This window comes from Mangifera indica, chromosome 8 (genome assembly GCF_011075055.1).
Source record: "Mangifera indica cultivar Alphonso chromosome 8, CATAS_Mindica_2.1, whole genome shotgun sequence".
NCBI lineage: Eukaryota > Viridiplantae > Streptophyta > Magnoliopsida > Sapindales > Anacardiaceae > Mangifera > Mangifera indica.
In genome coordinates this window covers 13,939,712-13,955,942 of record NC_058144.1, presented here as the reverse complement: position 1 = coordinate 13,955,942, position 16,231 = coordinate 13,939,712, and the positions used below count along the sequence as shown (strand labels likewise).

At 30.7% G+C, this 16,231-nt stretch overlaps 4 protein-coding genes across 8 annotated transcripts; 1 reads left to right on the top strand and 3 right to left on the bottom strand.

Moving 5' to 3' along the window:
- Window positions 1–2,915: 2,915 nt before the first annotated feature.
- On the bottom strand, window positions 2,916–4,645 carry LOC123222915. 2 transcript variants are annotated; one of them, XR_006503727.1, is made up of 6 exons: window positions 4,505–4,631; window positions 4,312–4,404; window positions 4,133–4,231; window positions 3,730–4,050; window positions 3,562–3,619; window positions 2,916–3,078 (listed from the first exon to the last, which is right to left on the bottom strand). XR_006503727.1 is itself a non-coding variant. In XM_044645942.1 (5 exons), exons 1-4 carry the CDS (start codon window positions 4,559–4,561, stop codon window positions 3,608–3,610), a joined length of 483 nt encoding a protein of 160 aa, XP_044501877.1. In that variant the 5' UTR covers window positions 4,562–4,645; the 3' UTR covers window positions 2,916–3,078; window positions 3,562–3,607. The 2 variants fall into 2 exon arrangements, 1 of the variants encoding a protein (XP_044501877.1); XM_044645942.1 differs by lacking the exon at window positions 4,133–4,231 and having other exon boundaries at window positions 4,505–4,645.
- Window positions 4,646–4,681: 36 nt separating this feature from the next.
- Window positions 4,682–6,773, bottom strand: LOC123222913 (187-kDa microtubule-associated protein AIR9-like). 4 transcript variants are annotated; one of them, XM_044645940.1, is made up of 7 exons: window positions 6,668–6,773; window positions 5,838–6,577; window positions 5,645–5,748; window positions 5,361–5,545; window positions 5,138–5,255; window positions 4,805–5,048; window positions 4,682–4,714 (listed from the first exon to the last, which is right to left on the bottom strand). In XM_044645940.1, the coding sequence occupies exons 3-6, from the start codon at window positions 5,736–5,738 to the stop codon at window positions 4,903–4,905; spliced, it is 543 nt and encodes a 180-aa protein (XP_044501875.1). In that variant the 5' UTR covers window positions 5,739–5,748; window positions 5,838–6,577; window positions 6,668–6,773; the 3' UTR covers window positions 4,682–4,714; window positions 4,805–4,902. The 4 variants fall into 4 exon arrangements, with proteins under 4 accessions (XP_044501875.1, XP_044501876.1, XP_044501873.1 ...); XM_044645941.1 differs by lacking the exon at window positions 5,838–6,577 and having other exon boundaries at window positions 6,668–6,755; XM_044645938.1 differs by lacking the exons at window positions 4,682–4,714; window positions 4,805–5,048; window positions 5,138–5,255; window positions 5,361–5,545.
- A 1,141-nt stretch (window positions 6,774–7,914) lies between these two features.
- Window positions 7,915–9,435, bottom strand: LOC123224000. Its single transcript, XM_044647484.1, has one exon. The coding sequence runs from the start codon at window positions 9,433–9,435 to the stop codon at window positions 7,915–7,917; it is 1,521 nt and encodes a 506-aa protein (XP_044503419.1).
- A 5,320-nt stretch (window positions 9,436–14,755) lies between these two features.
- On the top strand, window positions 14,756–15,861 carry LOC123223109 (non-specific lipid transfer protein GPI-anchored 5-like). The gene is made up of 3 exons (XM_044646184.1): window positions 14,756–15,177; window positions 15,295–15,342; window positions 15,595–15,861. The coding sequence occupies exons 1-3, from the start codon at window positions 14,856–14,858 to the stop codon at window positions 15,708–15,710; spliced, it is 486 nt and encodes a 161-aa protein (XP_044502119.1). The 5' UTR covers window positions 14,756–14,855; the 3' UTR covers window positions 15,711–15,861.
- Window positions 15,862–16,231: the final 370 nt, after the last annotated feature.

Sequence of the window (16,231 nt, the reverse complement as noted above, 5' to 3'; positions counted from 1 at the left end):
TACGGGAGTATTCAAAGCACGAGAGTATTCAAAGCACTAGGTCCTAATGGCTAGCTTACAAGTTTGTATCAAGCTAATCGGGATATTGTTGGCCAATCTCTTACAAGCATGGTCCAACAAGCTTTCAAAAAGACTCTATTGATAAGAAAATCAAAGAAACTCTAATCTCTCTAATTCCCAAGATTGAAATCCCAGAGATGACTTCACAATTCAGGTCAATATCCCCCATTGTAATTTTTCATTCAAGGTTTTTATTAAAATAATAACAAATCATTTGAAGCCCTTTATGCATAACCTAGTTTCACCTTTTCAGGTTTCTTTTGTACTTGGAAGACATATCCAAGAAAATACCGTCGTGGCTTAGGAGATTTTTCATTCAATAAGGAAAAAGAATACAAGAAAACAATATATGGCTATGAAAGTTGACCTTGAAAAAGCATATGACAAACTGAGTTGGAGATTCATAAAAGAAACGGTTAATTTTGCCGGTATACCTAGTGATCTTGTTCTGTTAATCATAGATTATATTTCCTCTATCTCTTTCCAAGTTTTATGGGATGGTGCCTAAACTAAAGCTTTTGTGTCATCTCGCAGAATAAGGCAATAAGACCCTATTTCCCATTATATCTTTGTCATTTGCATGGAAAAATTAACTCATCACATATCTAACGCAGGTAGTAATGAAGATTGGTGTCCTTTTAAGGTTATCAAAATTTGCTTTCTGGTGTTGCATCTAATGTTTGCTAATGATCTACTCATTTTTCTGAGGCAAGTCTTCATCAAGTTGAACTAATTAAAAGTTGTTTAAGGGAGTCTTGTGAAGCTTCTAATGTTATGGTGAATCAGAATAAATTAGTTATTTATTTCTCTAGAAGAGTTGACTATTTAATGGTTGGAAGACTCTTTGTTGCTATTGGTTTTGTGAGAACCTAAACAGTTGGAAACTACTTGGTTGTTCCCATTTTCTTAGGTTGAGTGATGAGACATACCTTCAACAAAATTTTGGACAAAGCTTTAAAAAAATTATCAGGTTGGCAAACTGGAACTCTTTCTCTTGTTGGAAGATTAACTTTAGTTAAATCAATCTTTTTTAGTCTTCCTCAATATTCAATGCAGTCTTCACTCTTGCCTAAAGCCACGATTAATGATCTTAATCGCATAAGTCACAGATTCTTATGGGATGGTGATTCAAATAGTAAAAAGATGCATGCTATTTCTTGGAAAGTGGTTTGTCGCCCAAAATATCGAGGGCTTAGCATTAAGCCTGTTTATGAAACAAAAATTGCATACATGATGAAATTGGTTCGGTCCCTTCAACATGAAAATAACCTCTAGAAGGATGTAATCACAACTAAAAATTCATCTACAACAAGCAATGTGTGCTCCTCAAAGAAAACTGAATCCCCTATTTGGAAGACACTTTGTGTTATGTATCCCCGTATATAGTCTCACAACAGTTGCAAAATTGGAAATGGTCACAACGTGAGCTTTTGGGATGATCGTTGGCTGGCTAATATTAGCCCTCTTATTTCTTCATGCATGTCTCAAATTCTACACACACAAAGAAGTGCTAAAGATAGTGATATGATTGATGAAAAAGGGAATTGGAATTGGTATATTTCAACCATCTTTTGCCAATAGATGTCTACCTCACGTTATCCTTGTTTCCTCCTCCCTCTAATAAATATCTTGAGGATCAATGTGTTTGGCTCCTATCCAAAAATGGCCAATCTTCAATTAAATCAGTTTTACAACACTTTCATAAATTTTGATTTGACACCTCTAGATAGACTTTGGAGAAAGATTTGGCATCTCAAAGTACTAGAGATAATAAAAAATTTTCTATGACTTTTTTAAGCATGGTAGATTGCTTACAAATGAAAAAAAGTTCAAATTAGGCTTTTCTAATACTAGTTCTCACCCTTGTGTAGTCATGAGGTTGAAAGTGACATTTACGTGCTTAAAGATTGTTAATATGTTATGTCTATTTGGTTGAGTCTCATTCACCCCAATTAAAGAGCTTGGTTTTTCTTGTTAAGTAAAGAAGAATGGTTACGACATAATTTTTTGTTGTCTAAGACTCAAACCTAGTCCAATTGGGACATTACATTGAGTAAGGAAGAATGGTTACGATGTAATCTTTTATTGTCTAAGATTTGAACATGTTCCAATTGGGACATACATTTTCTATCACTACTTACTATGGTTTTAGAGAGACCATGACGTTCTAGATTTGCAGATAGGTGGCTGGAATATTGGAAACTTGGAACTTTTCTTTGAAAAATATACACTACAAAAAAAATAGGCTGTAACGAGAGGAAAATTAATCGTTAAAAGTCTATTTCTCATCGTTAAAGAGTTTTAACGATGGAAAAAATCTTGTCGTCACCCGTCGTTACAGTTTCCGCCACTAAAAGTATTAACGATAAAAAGAAAAGTCTCATCGTTAATATAAATAACGATAGGTATAAATCCCGTCATTAAAAATAGTAATTTTAACGATGAATATCCCTGTCATTATAATAATATTTACCCATTCCTAAACATTATACTAACGATAAATATTCCCGTCGTTATAACAATATTTATTGGTCATTAAACATAATATCAACAATGAATATCCCTATCATCATAACAATATTTATCAGTCACTAAACATAATATCAACGATAAATATCTTTGTCGTTATAATAATAATTACCCATCACTAAATATAATATCAATAATAAATATCTTCATCGTTATAATAATATTTCATAATAAAAATTTGATTCTCAAGATATGATCGTTGACATTGATTATATCTAATCACAATTATCTTAAAGTTTTTATATAATCCACAAATATAAAAAATAAGAAGGAAAATTATAAATTTCTTATTATAATAATCTCTCTTTATAACCGAAATTAAAAAATTGTTACAAGCAAATTTTACTCAAATTTTGAATTTGTTACACAGAATTTTACTCAAAGTTGTTACAAGGAAGAATCACATGCAGGTGCCGAAGGTTACACAGAATTTCCAAACCTTTTGTTGTTAGTAGTGAGCATCCTTCTAAAGATAAAGATTTTACTCTCCTGCAATGGAAGCAAAATTCATAAACATCAACTGGAATGAATTAATGCAAATGAAGAGCTTTTGTAAAATGAAATCCCAAATGAAAAACAAAGACTTCAATCGGAATGAATTAATGCAAATGAAGACAGAAAGCAAGAACACACCAACCAAGGATTCATTCAACTTGAAACATAAACTAGGAACTTGGAATTTCTTGCTATTAAAAGATTGGGTGGTGAAATAATTCCTATGACTATGTTTTGAATAAACTTGGCAATTGCTTCACCTAGTAAATAGTCAGACATAAGAAAATCAACCTTAAATGGATGAAGGTTGGCAATTTGCTTCACCTAGCAAATATTACTAGCCAGTAACATAAAGTATAATCAATAAGATATAACTTAGTTTAATTTTGATAAATTGAGTTTAATTTCAATAAAGAAAAAAGCAAGACACAAACCAAAATTACTAATGATCATATAAGAAGTTTAAGAATATAATACCTATCCAACAAAAAAGTTGCCAAAATGCTTTTATGTTGTCTAGCTTTTAAACATCATTCTGCAAAAATTTGAATCATTCGATCGAAAAAAAAAACACTTTATGATTAGAAGGTATTATTTATCTAAAAAGTAATCATATTTCTAAAAGCAGATTTATGAAAATATAACCTTATGAAGTTCCTGATCAAGTTCTGATAAAGGAAATTCAGTGGACACATTTGGGTTTTGTTGCATAAAATGTTCAATCCTTAGCAATCTCTCTTCAATCTTTGTGATGTGCCTCTTGAGGATGCGATTTTCTTCATCCTTATTAAGAAGTTTGGCTTGAAGTTCATCCATCTTCTTTTGTCTAGGATCTTTGAAGTTTTTCCGTTTAATTCCACCCCCATAGCCAAACACATTGCTGTGATGTTGTGCTCCAAAACATTTTTCAATTACCTCAATAGTAGAAAGTGTTGGCTCAGCTTGAATAGTCTTTACAATTTGAAGCTACAAAATTTAAATAGGCTTAAAATTGAAATAAAGAATACTACTTAGCACATTTAATAAAAGCATAAGTAGTAGAACATACATGTTTTTCTTCAGTTTCAGGCTCAACCAACTTTCCATCCTTTTTTCAAGTTTCAAAAAAAAGTATTCCCATATCAGGTGGATTACCTTCTTTTCCTCCCTTTTGGTAGTTATACAAAGTTATCAAAAAAATTATATTGAACAATATATATCATAAATAAACAAATTACTATTTATTACCATTTCATAAATAATCTGCCTATGAGGTTTACTACCCGTACGATGAGGCATTGAAGATTTAACTCTGTTTTGAGAGGCTTGAGAGCTTATTTTCTATATGAAAAACCAAAAAATAATTATTATTTGACATGTAGCAACAATGAATCAAAACATTAAAACTATTTGACATTTTTATATTCAAAATAAATTATACCTGAAAATCCTTAGTAAAAAAATGTTTAGTCAACCATTCCCAATCTTCTTTCTCCATACCTTCTGGCTTATTTTTTAAAGCTTCAGCTACGGTTTTGCAAGGTTTAACATATTTTGCATTTAAACATGATCTCTAATTTACCTACAAGGTATTCATATGTTCCAAAGTGTAGTCACGATACAACTCAATGTCAGGATTCTCAAATTTATCCTATTAAAAATAAAATTTGAGAATGTGATTAAGCATATCTATTTTGAGTAAACAATCACAATATAAGATAAAGTAAATTAGAAAATGTACCTTTACAGATTCCCACATATGATCTTTCTCTTTCTTTCCAATTTCTTTCCAAGATTTCACTCGTATAGGACAAATGTTTGGATTACGCACAATTCTTCCTAAGTGCCTTGCCATGATTGATGATTCTCTTCCACTGCTCGATTGTTGTAGAAGACAATTGGAAGTTTTTCTCCATTTTTTAGACCAGATACTTTTTCGTTATGATTTTTTCCTCGAACTTTCCTTTTTTGAGTATAAATTTCACCTTCAAGAATTTGGAAAATACCCAAAAAAAATTTAAAATCCATGTAACTAAATATAGACCAAATTAAGACTTGAATAGCATATACTTACTTTCAACTACATTTTCGGATGTAACAAACACTGGTTCACCAGATTTACCATCAAAAGTCATAGGAGTATACTTTGCAACAATGTAATATCCAGAAACTCCTATTGGCAAGAGAAATTCCTAAAACATTTTACAAAAACCATTCAATATTATTAATGAAAATTACAAGTTAAAATATGCACAACAAATTTTAAATTAGAAAAAATAGTTTTGCATAATACGTGCCTTTTCAGTAGTACACATGCTAATTTCTTCAAGACCATTTTGAATATCTAATTCAATAGTCGTGGTTTTATACCACTGAACTACACTAACAACTTCAACCCCTCCATTAACGTCTGCGATAATGGTTATTTTATTGTTTTCCTTTAGATCACCATGTATCTTAACATTTGTTGCCTTTGGAGGTTCTAGGAATTATGAATCACATAAACAATCAATAAACATTTAGAGTAAATGATGATCATAATAACTGTAACTTAGATTGTAGACATAGTAGAGAAAGATACCAAAACTTGGATTATCATTTGTCATTCTAAAAGGGGCTATAAACTTGTTGGTCTTTAACATCGATCTTTTTACAACTTTGGACATTTGCATCATTTATGTAAACCTGAAATAAGACCAAAAAAAAAACATTTTAGTTAATCTCATAAGTGATAATTAAAAGATATATGCATAAATAAGCATATAATAGCTCACCTGTATGAAAGAGAACAAAAAACAATTTAATTTATACTTTTAATGCAACGAAATTTCTAACATCTTCTTTTTCTTTTCTTTTTTTTAGTCACTACTTCAACCTGCATAGGCTCCACATTTTCCTTCACCCAATTGATTTCATTATTTATTGCAGTTGACATGGGAGTTGTCTCTTTATAACTAAATGATTCCTTCTATTGATATGTCTCACTAACGTTGTCCATCTCATCACAATTGTCATCCATTTGTAAAGGCAAGTCATAAGAATCACGTGGATGTGTTTTCAAAACAACCTGCCACGCTTTATTGATATTGTCAATCGCATAAAACACTTGGGATACTTGGTATGCCAAGACAAATGGCTCATTCGTCTTTAACAGTCGATTACAATTAATACTAGTCAAACCATACTCATCAACTTTGGCTCCCATTTCATTATCATGCACATCAAACCATTTGCAACGAAACAATACCACCTTTCTACCACCTAGATACTGCAACTCAATAATCTCAGTTAAGATTCCAGAATAATCTATGTTTCCCATTTCAGAACCAATGTCAGCAGTCATAACCACCCCACAATTTTGTGTCCTAAATCCTTCATCATGACATTCTACACGAAACTTATAACCATTCACAACATAACCATTAAAGCAACAAACAGATTGAGAAGGACCACGTGACAAAGAGACCAATTCCTCTACTATTTTACGATTGTCATGTTTTTGTAGCGTTGCAACCTACAAATTACAAAATAAAATATTAAAATTTTAATGTATGCTTATTTAAGCATCATAAATATGTCAAAAAAAAAAAAACAATTCACTTACTTTAGTTTTAAACCAATCAATAAACCTTCTATTCCATTCCTCATATTCCATTTGTACTGTTGCTCTAGATTCGAGCTGCAAATACTCTCTAAATCATAACACAAATAAGATGCAATGTTATTAATAATATTTTCAAAAAAGTACATATAGAAAGGAAATTACTTTAATGATGGAGTCTTACTCAAAAAAAGGTTGAACTTCACCACAGTTCTTCAGAACATAAAGATGAGCTTGCTTCCATTCATTTATATGAAGATCTCGAGTCATACTAGATCCCAATGAGTGTCCATGATGTGAAAATATTAATAATTCACTTTTGCATTTTGGAATACCATCATCATGATTTTGATCAAGACGATTAAACTTTGTCTTAGTGGTAGTGAGGTATCTTGAGCAAAGTGTCATACATTCTTTTGCAATGTAACCTTCGACAATTGAACCTTCAAGGTAAGCCAAGTTATGAATGAGTTGTTTTAACTGATATAACTCTCGCTCAACAGGGTACATCCATCGATATTGGACAAGCCCAGCAATTTTGGCTTCAAAGGCTAAATGACTAGGCAAATGGATCATCACATCAAAAAATGAAGGGGGAAAGTTCATTTATAATTTACAAAGGGTTATGGGAATTTGAGATTCAATCTGCTCTAACTCATCCATCCGTAAAGTCTTAGCACCCAAAATTTTGAAAAATAAAGACAACTCAAAAAGTGGTTCATATACTGATTTAGGAAGAATACTACGTAATGCAAGAGGAAGTAGGTGTTGTAAGAGAACATGACAATCATGGCTCTTCAAACCTAAAATCTTGTCTTCTTTAATATTAACACAATGTGAAATGTTAGATAAAAACCTATCTGGAACTTTTAATTTCTTCAGAAACACACAAAACGCATGTTTTTCTTCTGGAGATAATGTGTAGGATGCAACTGGCAACACAAACTTATCTCCTTTTTTTACTAAGTGTAACTCTGATATGATATTCATCGCTTGCAAATCAAGATGAGTTTTAATAGTATCTTTGGTCTTCCCTTTAATGTTCATAATTGTTCCAAGCACATTATCACATATGTTTTTCTCTATATGCATCACATCCAAATTATGTCGCAACATAAGACTACTCCAGTATGGAAGTTTGAAAAAAATGCTTTTCTTGTTCCAATTATCCCCCCTATTATTATGTGAAACTTTTGTCTTTTTGCTAGCATCTTTAGATAAAATGACCCCTTCGAGATATTTCACTTGATTTAGAATATCCTTACCAGAAGAGGTTTTGGTGGTAATCCATACTCTTTTGTGCCATCAAATGATTTCTTGTCACTACGCCATTTGTGATTCATTGGAAGATAGCGACGGTGACGCATGAAACATTGCTTTTTACTATTGTCTAACCTCATAGAAAATGTATCCTTGTTGCAACAAGGACAAGCCAATTTGCCTTTAATGCTCCAACCTGACAAGTTTCCATATGCAGGAAAATCATTAATGGTCCACAATAAAGCTGCATGCATCTTAAAATTTTGGTGAACTGAGGCATCAAATGTTTCAACTCCTACTTCCCACAACTCTTGCAATTCTTCTATTAAAGGTTGTAAATAGACATCAATAGCATCTCCTGGACCATCAGAACCAGGTATAAGCATTGATAAAATGAAATTTGAGTCTTTCATGCACATCCAAGGAGGCAAATTGTATGGAATAAGGAATACTGGCCAAATACTATATGAAATCTTAGAATGTGCAAATGGTTGGAAGTTGTCGCTTGCAAGACCAAGTCTCACATTATGAGGCTCTGAAGCAAAAACATTGTGCATTTCATCAAAAGATTTCCATTGTAAAGAATCAGCTGGGTGCCTCATTACTCCATCATCAACTCTTTTTTCATGGTGCCATCTCATAAAGGATGCTATCTTACTAGATATGAATAGCCTTTGAAGTCTTGACTTTAAATGGAAGTATCGCAATATTTTCATTGATTTTCTTTTGCCATTCCTTCCAACTTTGATTCCTCCATTATCATTTTTCCATCTTGAAGCACCACATATACTACAAAAGTTAGACTCCTCATCTTTCTTCCAATATAACATACAATTATTAACACATGCATCAATCTTTTTGTAAGAGAGCCCAAGATCTTGAATAATCTTTTTTGTCTCATAATATGAACTTGGCAACGTAGAACCATCAGGGAGTAATTCATCTTTTAACATTTGTAATAACATGGTGAATGACTCGTTACTCCAATGACCAAGGCTCTTAATATGTAAAAGTTTGATTATAGTTGACAATTTTGAAATCTTAGAACCCTCATATAACGGTTGCTCCAAATCTCTCAACAATCTATACAATTTCTTTGCTTCATCATTAGGATCCTCTTTTTGAACATTATAGCTTGAGCCACCAAAATTCACTTCATTTTTGTTAAACGCATCAAAACTAGGAAAAAAATCCCTCATAATCCTATGAATCTCTTCTTCTCCTTCGATTTCTACTATCTCATCTTCTTCACTATTAGATTCAGATTCACCTAACCTTTCTCCATGGTGATACCAAAATGTATAATTTTGGACTATGCCATAAACTGGTAAATGAGTTTCAATCACTTTATGACTTCTAGAGTAAGTGTTGTTACACTTTACACATGGACATCGAATTTCATGATCTCCCACCTTTTTTGAAGCATAGTTTAAAAAGTTCTTAATGCCTAATTGATATGCTTCACTTAACCGATCATTAACAAGATTCATCCATTGCTTATCGGGTGCCATTACTTATAAAGAATGTCTGAAATTATCAACATCAACACAAAATATATACACAGTAAGTTTCAATTTATAATCCTGTGTACATCATCAATTACAAAATGTGGGAGCTATTTTATTAGTAAATAATCAGTTTCAATCCATCTAACAGATAAATATGCATAAATTACAAAAAGAATATTATATTAAATAATCCTATTTATTATAATTTAAAAAAATCTGCTTTAACTTGTCCAGAATTTTTCTGCTAAAATTTTAATGGAAGTCATTTATTTCATTAAATGAATGGAGCAAATCATTTAATGGAAGTCCTCTTGCTTGGAACTTATCAATTGATAACAAAAACATTCGCTTTGTATACTAATACGAAGCTTCAAGGGAAATGAAAGACTTTTATTTCACAAACCACATGAAAAATGTAATCCACACTATAAGGGAAACCGAGGCCAATGAATAACACCATAGCATTATTACTGAACATTCACTTTCACCCACACCAAACAATTGGGACATTGTACCTAAGTTTCAACCATAGCTCAACGTTTGATAGTATTATCCTAATTATCCTAATTACCGAATCACTATTATCCTGATTATCAAGGTAAGGTGTATTGCTAAAATCTGCTTACAAAAAGAATTTTAAGCTTATGCACTAAGGATATGTAAATCCAAAAATAAGATCAGAGAAACATATATGAAAAATGGAGAATAATTAAATAATTAAACAATGAAAAAACATTTACAAGGGTGAATTCATTACAGCAAGTACTAAAACCCTAAATTTAACACTAGAGAAAAAAATCACAAACTTACAGCAATACTAACCTCTCCAATTGACTCTACAATTTGCCGCTAAAAAGATTTCCACAACAGCACAAAAAATAGAAAGAAGAACAAACTTATTTTTTAAAAAAAGTAAAAAAAAAATAAAAAAATTACCAAGACAAACAGAGATTAAAGCAAAATAAGAAGAAATGAAAAGAGTAATTAAGTGCTTAAGAAGAACAAACCTTGAAATTCGCAAGTAAATTGATGTGAAGAGAGAGAGTTTCCTTGGTGAAGAGAGTGGAGAGATCAAGAGAGTACAGGGATGCCTCAGCCTCAGCCTTCTTTCTTTCTTTGTTATAGAAGACAGCTAGAACTTTCTTTGTTATAGAAGACAAATAAACAAAGACAACTCAGCCTTCTTTCTTTCCTTATTTTTTTTATTAATTTGTATTTAGTTATTGTTATATTAATTTGTATGTTCCCCTCATGGATGAAAACCTAAAGGGGGAGAGAGAGAGAGGTGTAAGGCATGAAATGATGGAGTACAGGCAGAGAAAATAATCATTTTGTTTTGCAAAGGATATTCAAAATATTTTTCATAAGATTTTTTTTATTAAATTAATTAATTAATTAATATTCATAATAAATTAAAAATATTTATATTAGTTAAAAATATATAAAAATATCTAAAACTGATGTAAAGAAATATTTTAATTTAGTTCAGTTCGTATTCCTTTTTAGATTTTATATACTTATAAAATTAATAACGACAGGTTTGTAAGTTATTTTAGTGAGAAAATTAAAAATTTGTCGTTAAAAACATAAATTTATTTAGTTTTAACAAGAATATATATAATTAGTCATTAAAGTTATAAAAGTAATAGTTATAACGACGAGATATTTGTCTTCTCGTTAATTTTCTCTCGTTAAAGGCCATTTTTTTTGTAGTGATACCTAGTGGTCATTTGTTTTACCATAATGAAGTATAGACACTTCCTCCAACTAGATGGTATAGACTTAATGTGGATGTTGCTATAAATGTAGTTACAAGTTATGCTTCCACTAACGGACTAATTAGAGACAACAGAGGTAAGTACATGGGTGACTTTATGGTGTTGTTAGAATTTTGTACACCCTTTATCGTAGAGTTGTGGGTCATCTACTGTGAACTCAAGTTTACTTGGGCTCGTCGTATACTGATTCTTCAGATAAAGTATGATTGTAAGGATACGGTTGACACCATTCATAGTAAAGACTTTATTTTTGGTCATAATACCAATCTTATTATTAGCGTACAGAGTGTGCTTTCTTTGAATTGAAACATAAGCATTCTTCATTCTACCGAGAAGCTAATTACGCAACATATTGGATTACAAAAAAGAGTCTTACCTCCACAAATGTTTTCTTTATGATTTTTGAGATTTCTCCTCGAATTTTAAGAGATTTTAGGATATAATTTATGGGAGTTTTAAGTCACCCTTGATTTTTTTTCTTTTTTTTTTTGTTTTCGGGCTTTGCCCTATTTTATTAAAAAAAGTTTAATCTATTATAAATATGATAAAGAATTACAAGCAAATGGTTATATAATCAAAGAAAAGCTTTAGCGATGATGAACGAAGTAAATGTATGCAGAAGCAAAATGAAAGAAGAAGAATGAAAAGAGAACACAGGAAGCATGAATTTAAAATGGTTAATTGGTTGCCTTTATCTCTGTTACAATGAAGGGAGAAGTTGTTCTCAAAGACAATAAATATAGCTCACTATGCATTCAAACAATGCTTTCAAATTTCCTTTTCACGTGGTGGAAAAATTTATCTTATATAACACTCCTCTTTGGATTTCCATTACTTACAGATAATTGCATTAATGTCACTAGTTAAGTGATTTATATTTTATCTTGAAAGAAGTTTTGAAATATCAAGATTCATTAGATCGATAAGATCTAAATCGTCAATTAATTTAATTTTTACGAATGTTTAATATAGATCCACCCAATATTTGTATGTACTACAGGTATACAACCAATGATATTTACAACTACACATATTGTTTTGTGGTTTACTTTACTTTACTATTTATTTTGTTATAGTCTTAGTCCACTTCTGGTGATATGATTGAGATTTTCTATTATAACCATCTTCGAATTGAAATTATTTCATATATAACCTTACTCATACCCATGATAACTACTTCTGGTAGTTGCATTTACTTCAAAGAACGATACATTGCTTATGGGGCGAGTTTGATTATTTTCATTAACAAGGAAATATTAATTCAGAATTTTTTTCTCAAAATTGCTACTACATGAGCATATTATAAAATGAAATGTGGAGAATATTTTCTCTTCCACATTATCAAGGAAAAATTCTAGACATAACAAAGTTGTACTGAATTACAAAGCTATTGAGATTATTATTAAATATGATGTTTAAATTTATTTTTCAAATTTCTCCACAAATTTAATGGATCTATCACTATATCCATATATTCGACTTGTAATTTTTTGAGGATATGATGCCAAAAAAAAATAGTAGTCTTGTATTTGTTCTTCTAAGACATTTTATTTAATCAATCTTTCAAGACTCATATATTTAAAATGGAGAGTCATGTAAAAACCATTTAATATTATCGATCCAATTTTAGAAACTTCATATTCAAATATTATCATATTTAGAAAAGTTTTGGTTTTGTAGACAATATATATGAGTTAATTTTTGAAACTTCAAGTTTATTTATTATCTTATATTTGTAAAACAACTGGTTTTGTAGAGGAAATATTGAGATTAATTTTCAAAACTTCAAGTTCATATATTATCTTATATTAATAAAACTTCTAGTTTTGTAATTAATATTCAGAATATTATAATATTTAAAACTTTAATTCTGATTATATTTTGGACTTCAAGTTCATATTTTTTACAATTTATGCAAACTGTAAGTTACAAATATGATAGAGTTAATATAAAACAAATAAATATTTTAATAAAATTTGGGACTTCGAACCTATATATATTTTCTCACAATTTTGCAAACTTCATGTTGCAAATCGGATACAATTATTATAATAAAAATAAATATTTAAATAATATTCAGGACTTTTAGCCTAGATTCATATTTTTGTATACTTCAAGTTACAAATGATATTCAAGACTTTAGGTTTAGATTCATGATTTTGTAAACTTCGAGTTACAAATGATATTCGGGATTTCAGATTCATGATTTTGCAAACTTTGAGTTACAAATGATATTTAAGACTTCAGATCCAAATTCATAATTTTATAAACTTCATGTTATAAATAATATTCAGGACTTCAAGTCTAATGCATGATTTTGTAAACGAAATGTAATAGAAAAATCAAACAAAATAATAATAATGATAATTGTATTTTGCAAACAAGATAATAACATAATTGGGATGTCCCGACTTACATTATATAAACAGAGCAACAACATAATTGAAGGATAACTAATATTAAAATATATTTGAGCTGATCATATTGATAATGTATTATAAATATGATAAAGAATTACAAGCAAAGGATTTTATAATTAAAGAAAAGCTTAAGTAGAAGAAGATGATAAACAAAGTAAATATAAACAGAAGAAAAATGAAAGCTGAAGAGTGAAAAGAGAACGTAGAAAACATGAATTTAAAATGGTTAATTGGGTGCCTCTATCTCTATAACAATGAAGGGAGGAAGATGTTTATGTAGACAAAATTTCCTCCAAGGCAATAAATGCAGCTCACTATGCATCCAATGCATTCACACAAAGCTTTCAAACTTTCTTCACAGGTGGTGGAAAAATCCACCTTATATAACATAATCACATTGGTATATTATAAGATTATCTTTTACCTTGAGAAGTTAATGTGTAATATAATCAATTAGAGTCATACTACACCTCCCAAATTATAAGGAGATATTTTTATACCTATGTTGCCATTTTTTGTATTAAAAATTAATTGTAAGATAATAACATTCAATTGTAAGCTTACTAGTTTATTATATTGAGAAAAATAAATTTTATCTCTTACAGATTTCTATGTTTTGAGACTATTGATAACATTTCTACCTATAGACATTGATTTTTTAAAATAATTGTGCTGTTTTGATAATTTATTTATTTAACATTAGAACCAAACTTATGATAACTAGTTGGATATCATTGCATGAGCAACTGCATTTTTTTCAGGCTATAAGACATTAAAAACTATCAGTTCACAATCCACACGATTGAACAGTAGTTTAAAATGTGAAATCACACAGCTTTGAGGCCCATGAAGTCCATGCATGGTAAGGCAAGCAAATGAAATCAAGTTAGAATTTTCCAAAGAAAGTAGGTATAAGATTCTTCAGCAACTTTTTAGTTCAACAAGGAACAATTATTTATGTAAAGTTCTTAACGGAAACCAAGAAGATCTGAACAAATAGCAATAAAAAAGTTTTGGTTGTTTACCAAGAATCTGTTATAAAGTAGGTATAGTTGCTGACCCATATAAGCCAGCTGCCTCTCTATTCATCACAATTTTCCCTTTATATACTGCCAATTTGCTTCTCCCTAGCAACTCACAGATAATCCTCTTTCAGAGATTTCCCATTTCAGAATTTTCGACAAAACATTAATTACTGCATTTTTCGTGATCTAGTTAAGTTTCAATGGCGGCTAAGAGAATTGAGGCCATTGTAATTCTGATTATTGCAGTAACATTTTGGGAAGGAGCTGCAGCACAATCAAGTGACTGCACTAATGTGATCATCAGCATGTCGCCCTGCCTAAATTACATTACAGGAAACTCGTCCAGTCCATCTTCGTCATGCTGCTCTCAGCTTTCCAGTGTCGTGAAATCTCAGCCTGAGTGCTTGTGTCAAGTCATCAATGGCGGTAGCTCGTCGCTCGGTATCAATGTTAATATGACTCAAGCTACGGCGCTCCCTTCTGCTTGCAATGTCCAGACTCCTCCTGTCAGCCAATGCAATGGTGACAAATTTCCCATCAAACTTTTCTTTGTCCATTTTTTTGGAACATAATGATTTGTTTACTAGAGTGTAGGATTGATTTTCTAAGTCTAATTGGTTGTTTCTCTGTAAATGGCAGCTGCTTCTCCCTCAGGATCTCCTTCAGGAACCACACCATCCTCTTCAGGTGAATGTTTAACTAGACTCTTTGTTGATATAATTAAGTAGTTCATTTCACAATATACTGGGAAGTATTTCAGTGCCAAAGTTAATTTAAACATGACACTGTAATAAACCTTAGCAACGGAATCACTGATATCAAACTCAACCTTGTTCAGACTCAGTCTGAATTGAATCCAACCTTAGCAAGCATGAGTCCATGTTAAAAAACATTTTGTAACCATACTGATATTGATGTCATTCAATTATTTTTGTATAGGTGGGGGATCAAAGACTGTTCCATCAACAGATGTGAATATATCAGATGGAAATACTACAAAGCTCACATTTTCTATGCTTCTGGTGTTGCTCTTCGTTGCATCTATTCAGTTTTAATTTTTCTGCCATTTTGCATAAAGAAAAACGTTTGCTACAATCTTATGGAGTTCGAGTGATGTATTGTGTGATTAATTGATATTTATTCATTTGGGATTTATTGTATTATTCTCTTCTCATTTTTAGAATAAAGTTTATTATAATGCTCAAAGATTATGTGGCATAATGGATAATTAAGTTTCACGAACACTTAAGTGTGTGAAAGACAATGTTACTTTGTTAATGATTTAGAGTCAAAACGATGTGTTATTTAGACTCTAAATTATACATTAACAAATGAAGATTTTTTTTCTTTATTTGATTTGACGAAATCAAAATCATAGGATTCACATCATCGTAATCTCTTTAAATGAGTCAAAATCAAAATCACACCAACATCAAAATATCATTTAATGAAATCAAAATCAAACTGTAATGTCTTTCAAATCTCATTTCTTGAACAATCTCTCAAGGCAAATAAGCATCGATCATAGACTCAATTTTGAATTCTTTCGTGTCTTTCTTTTGCTCATCTCACAAGT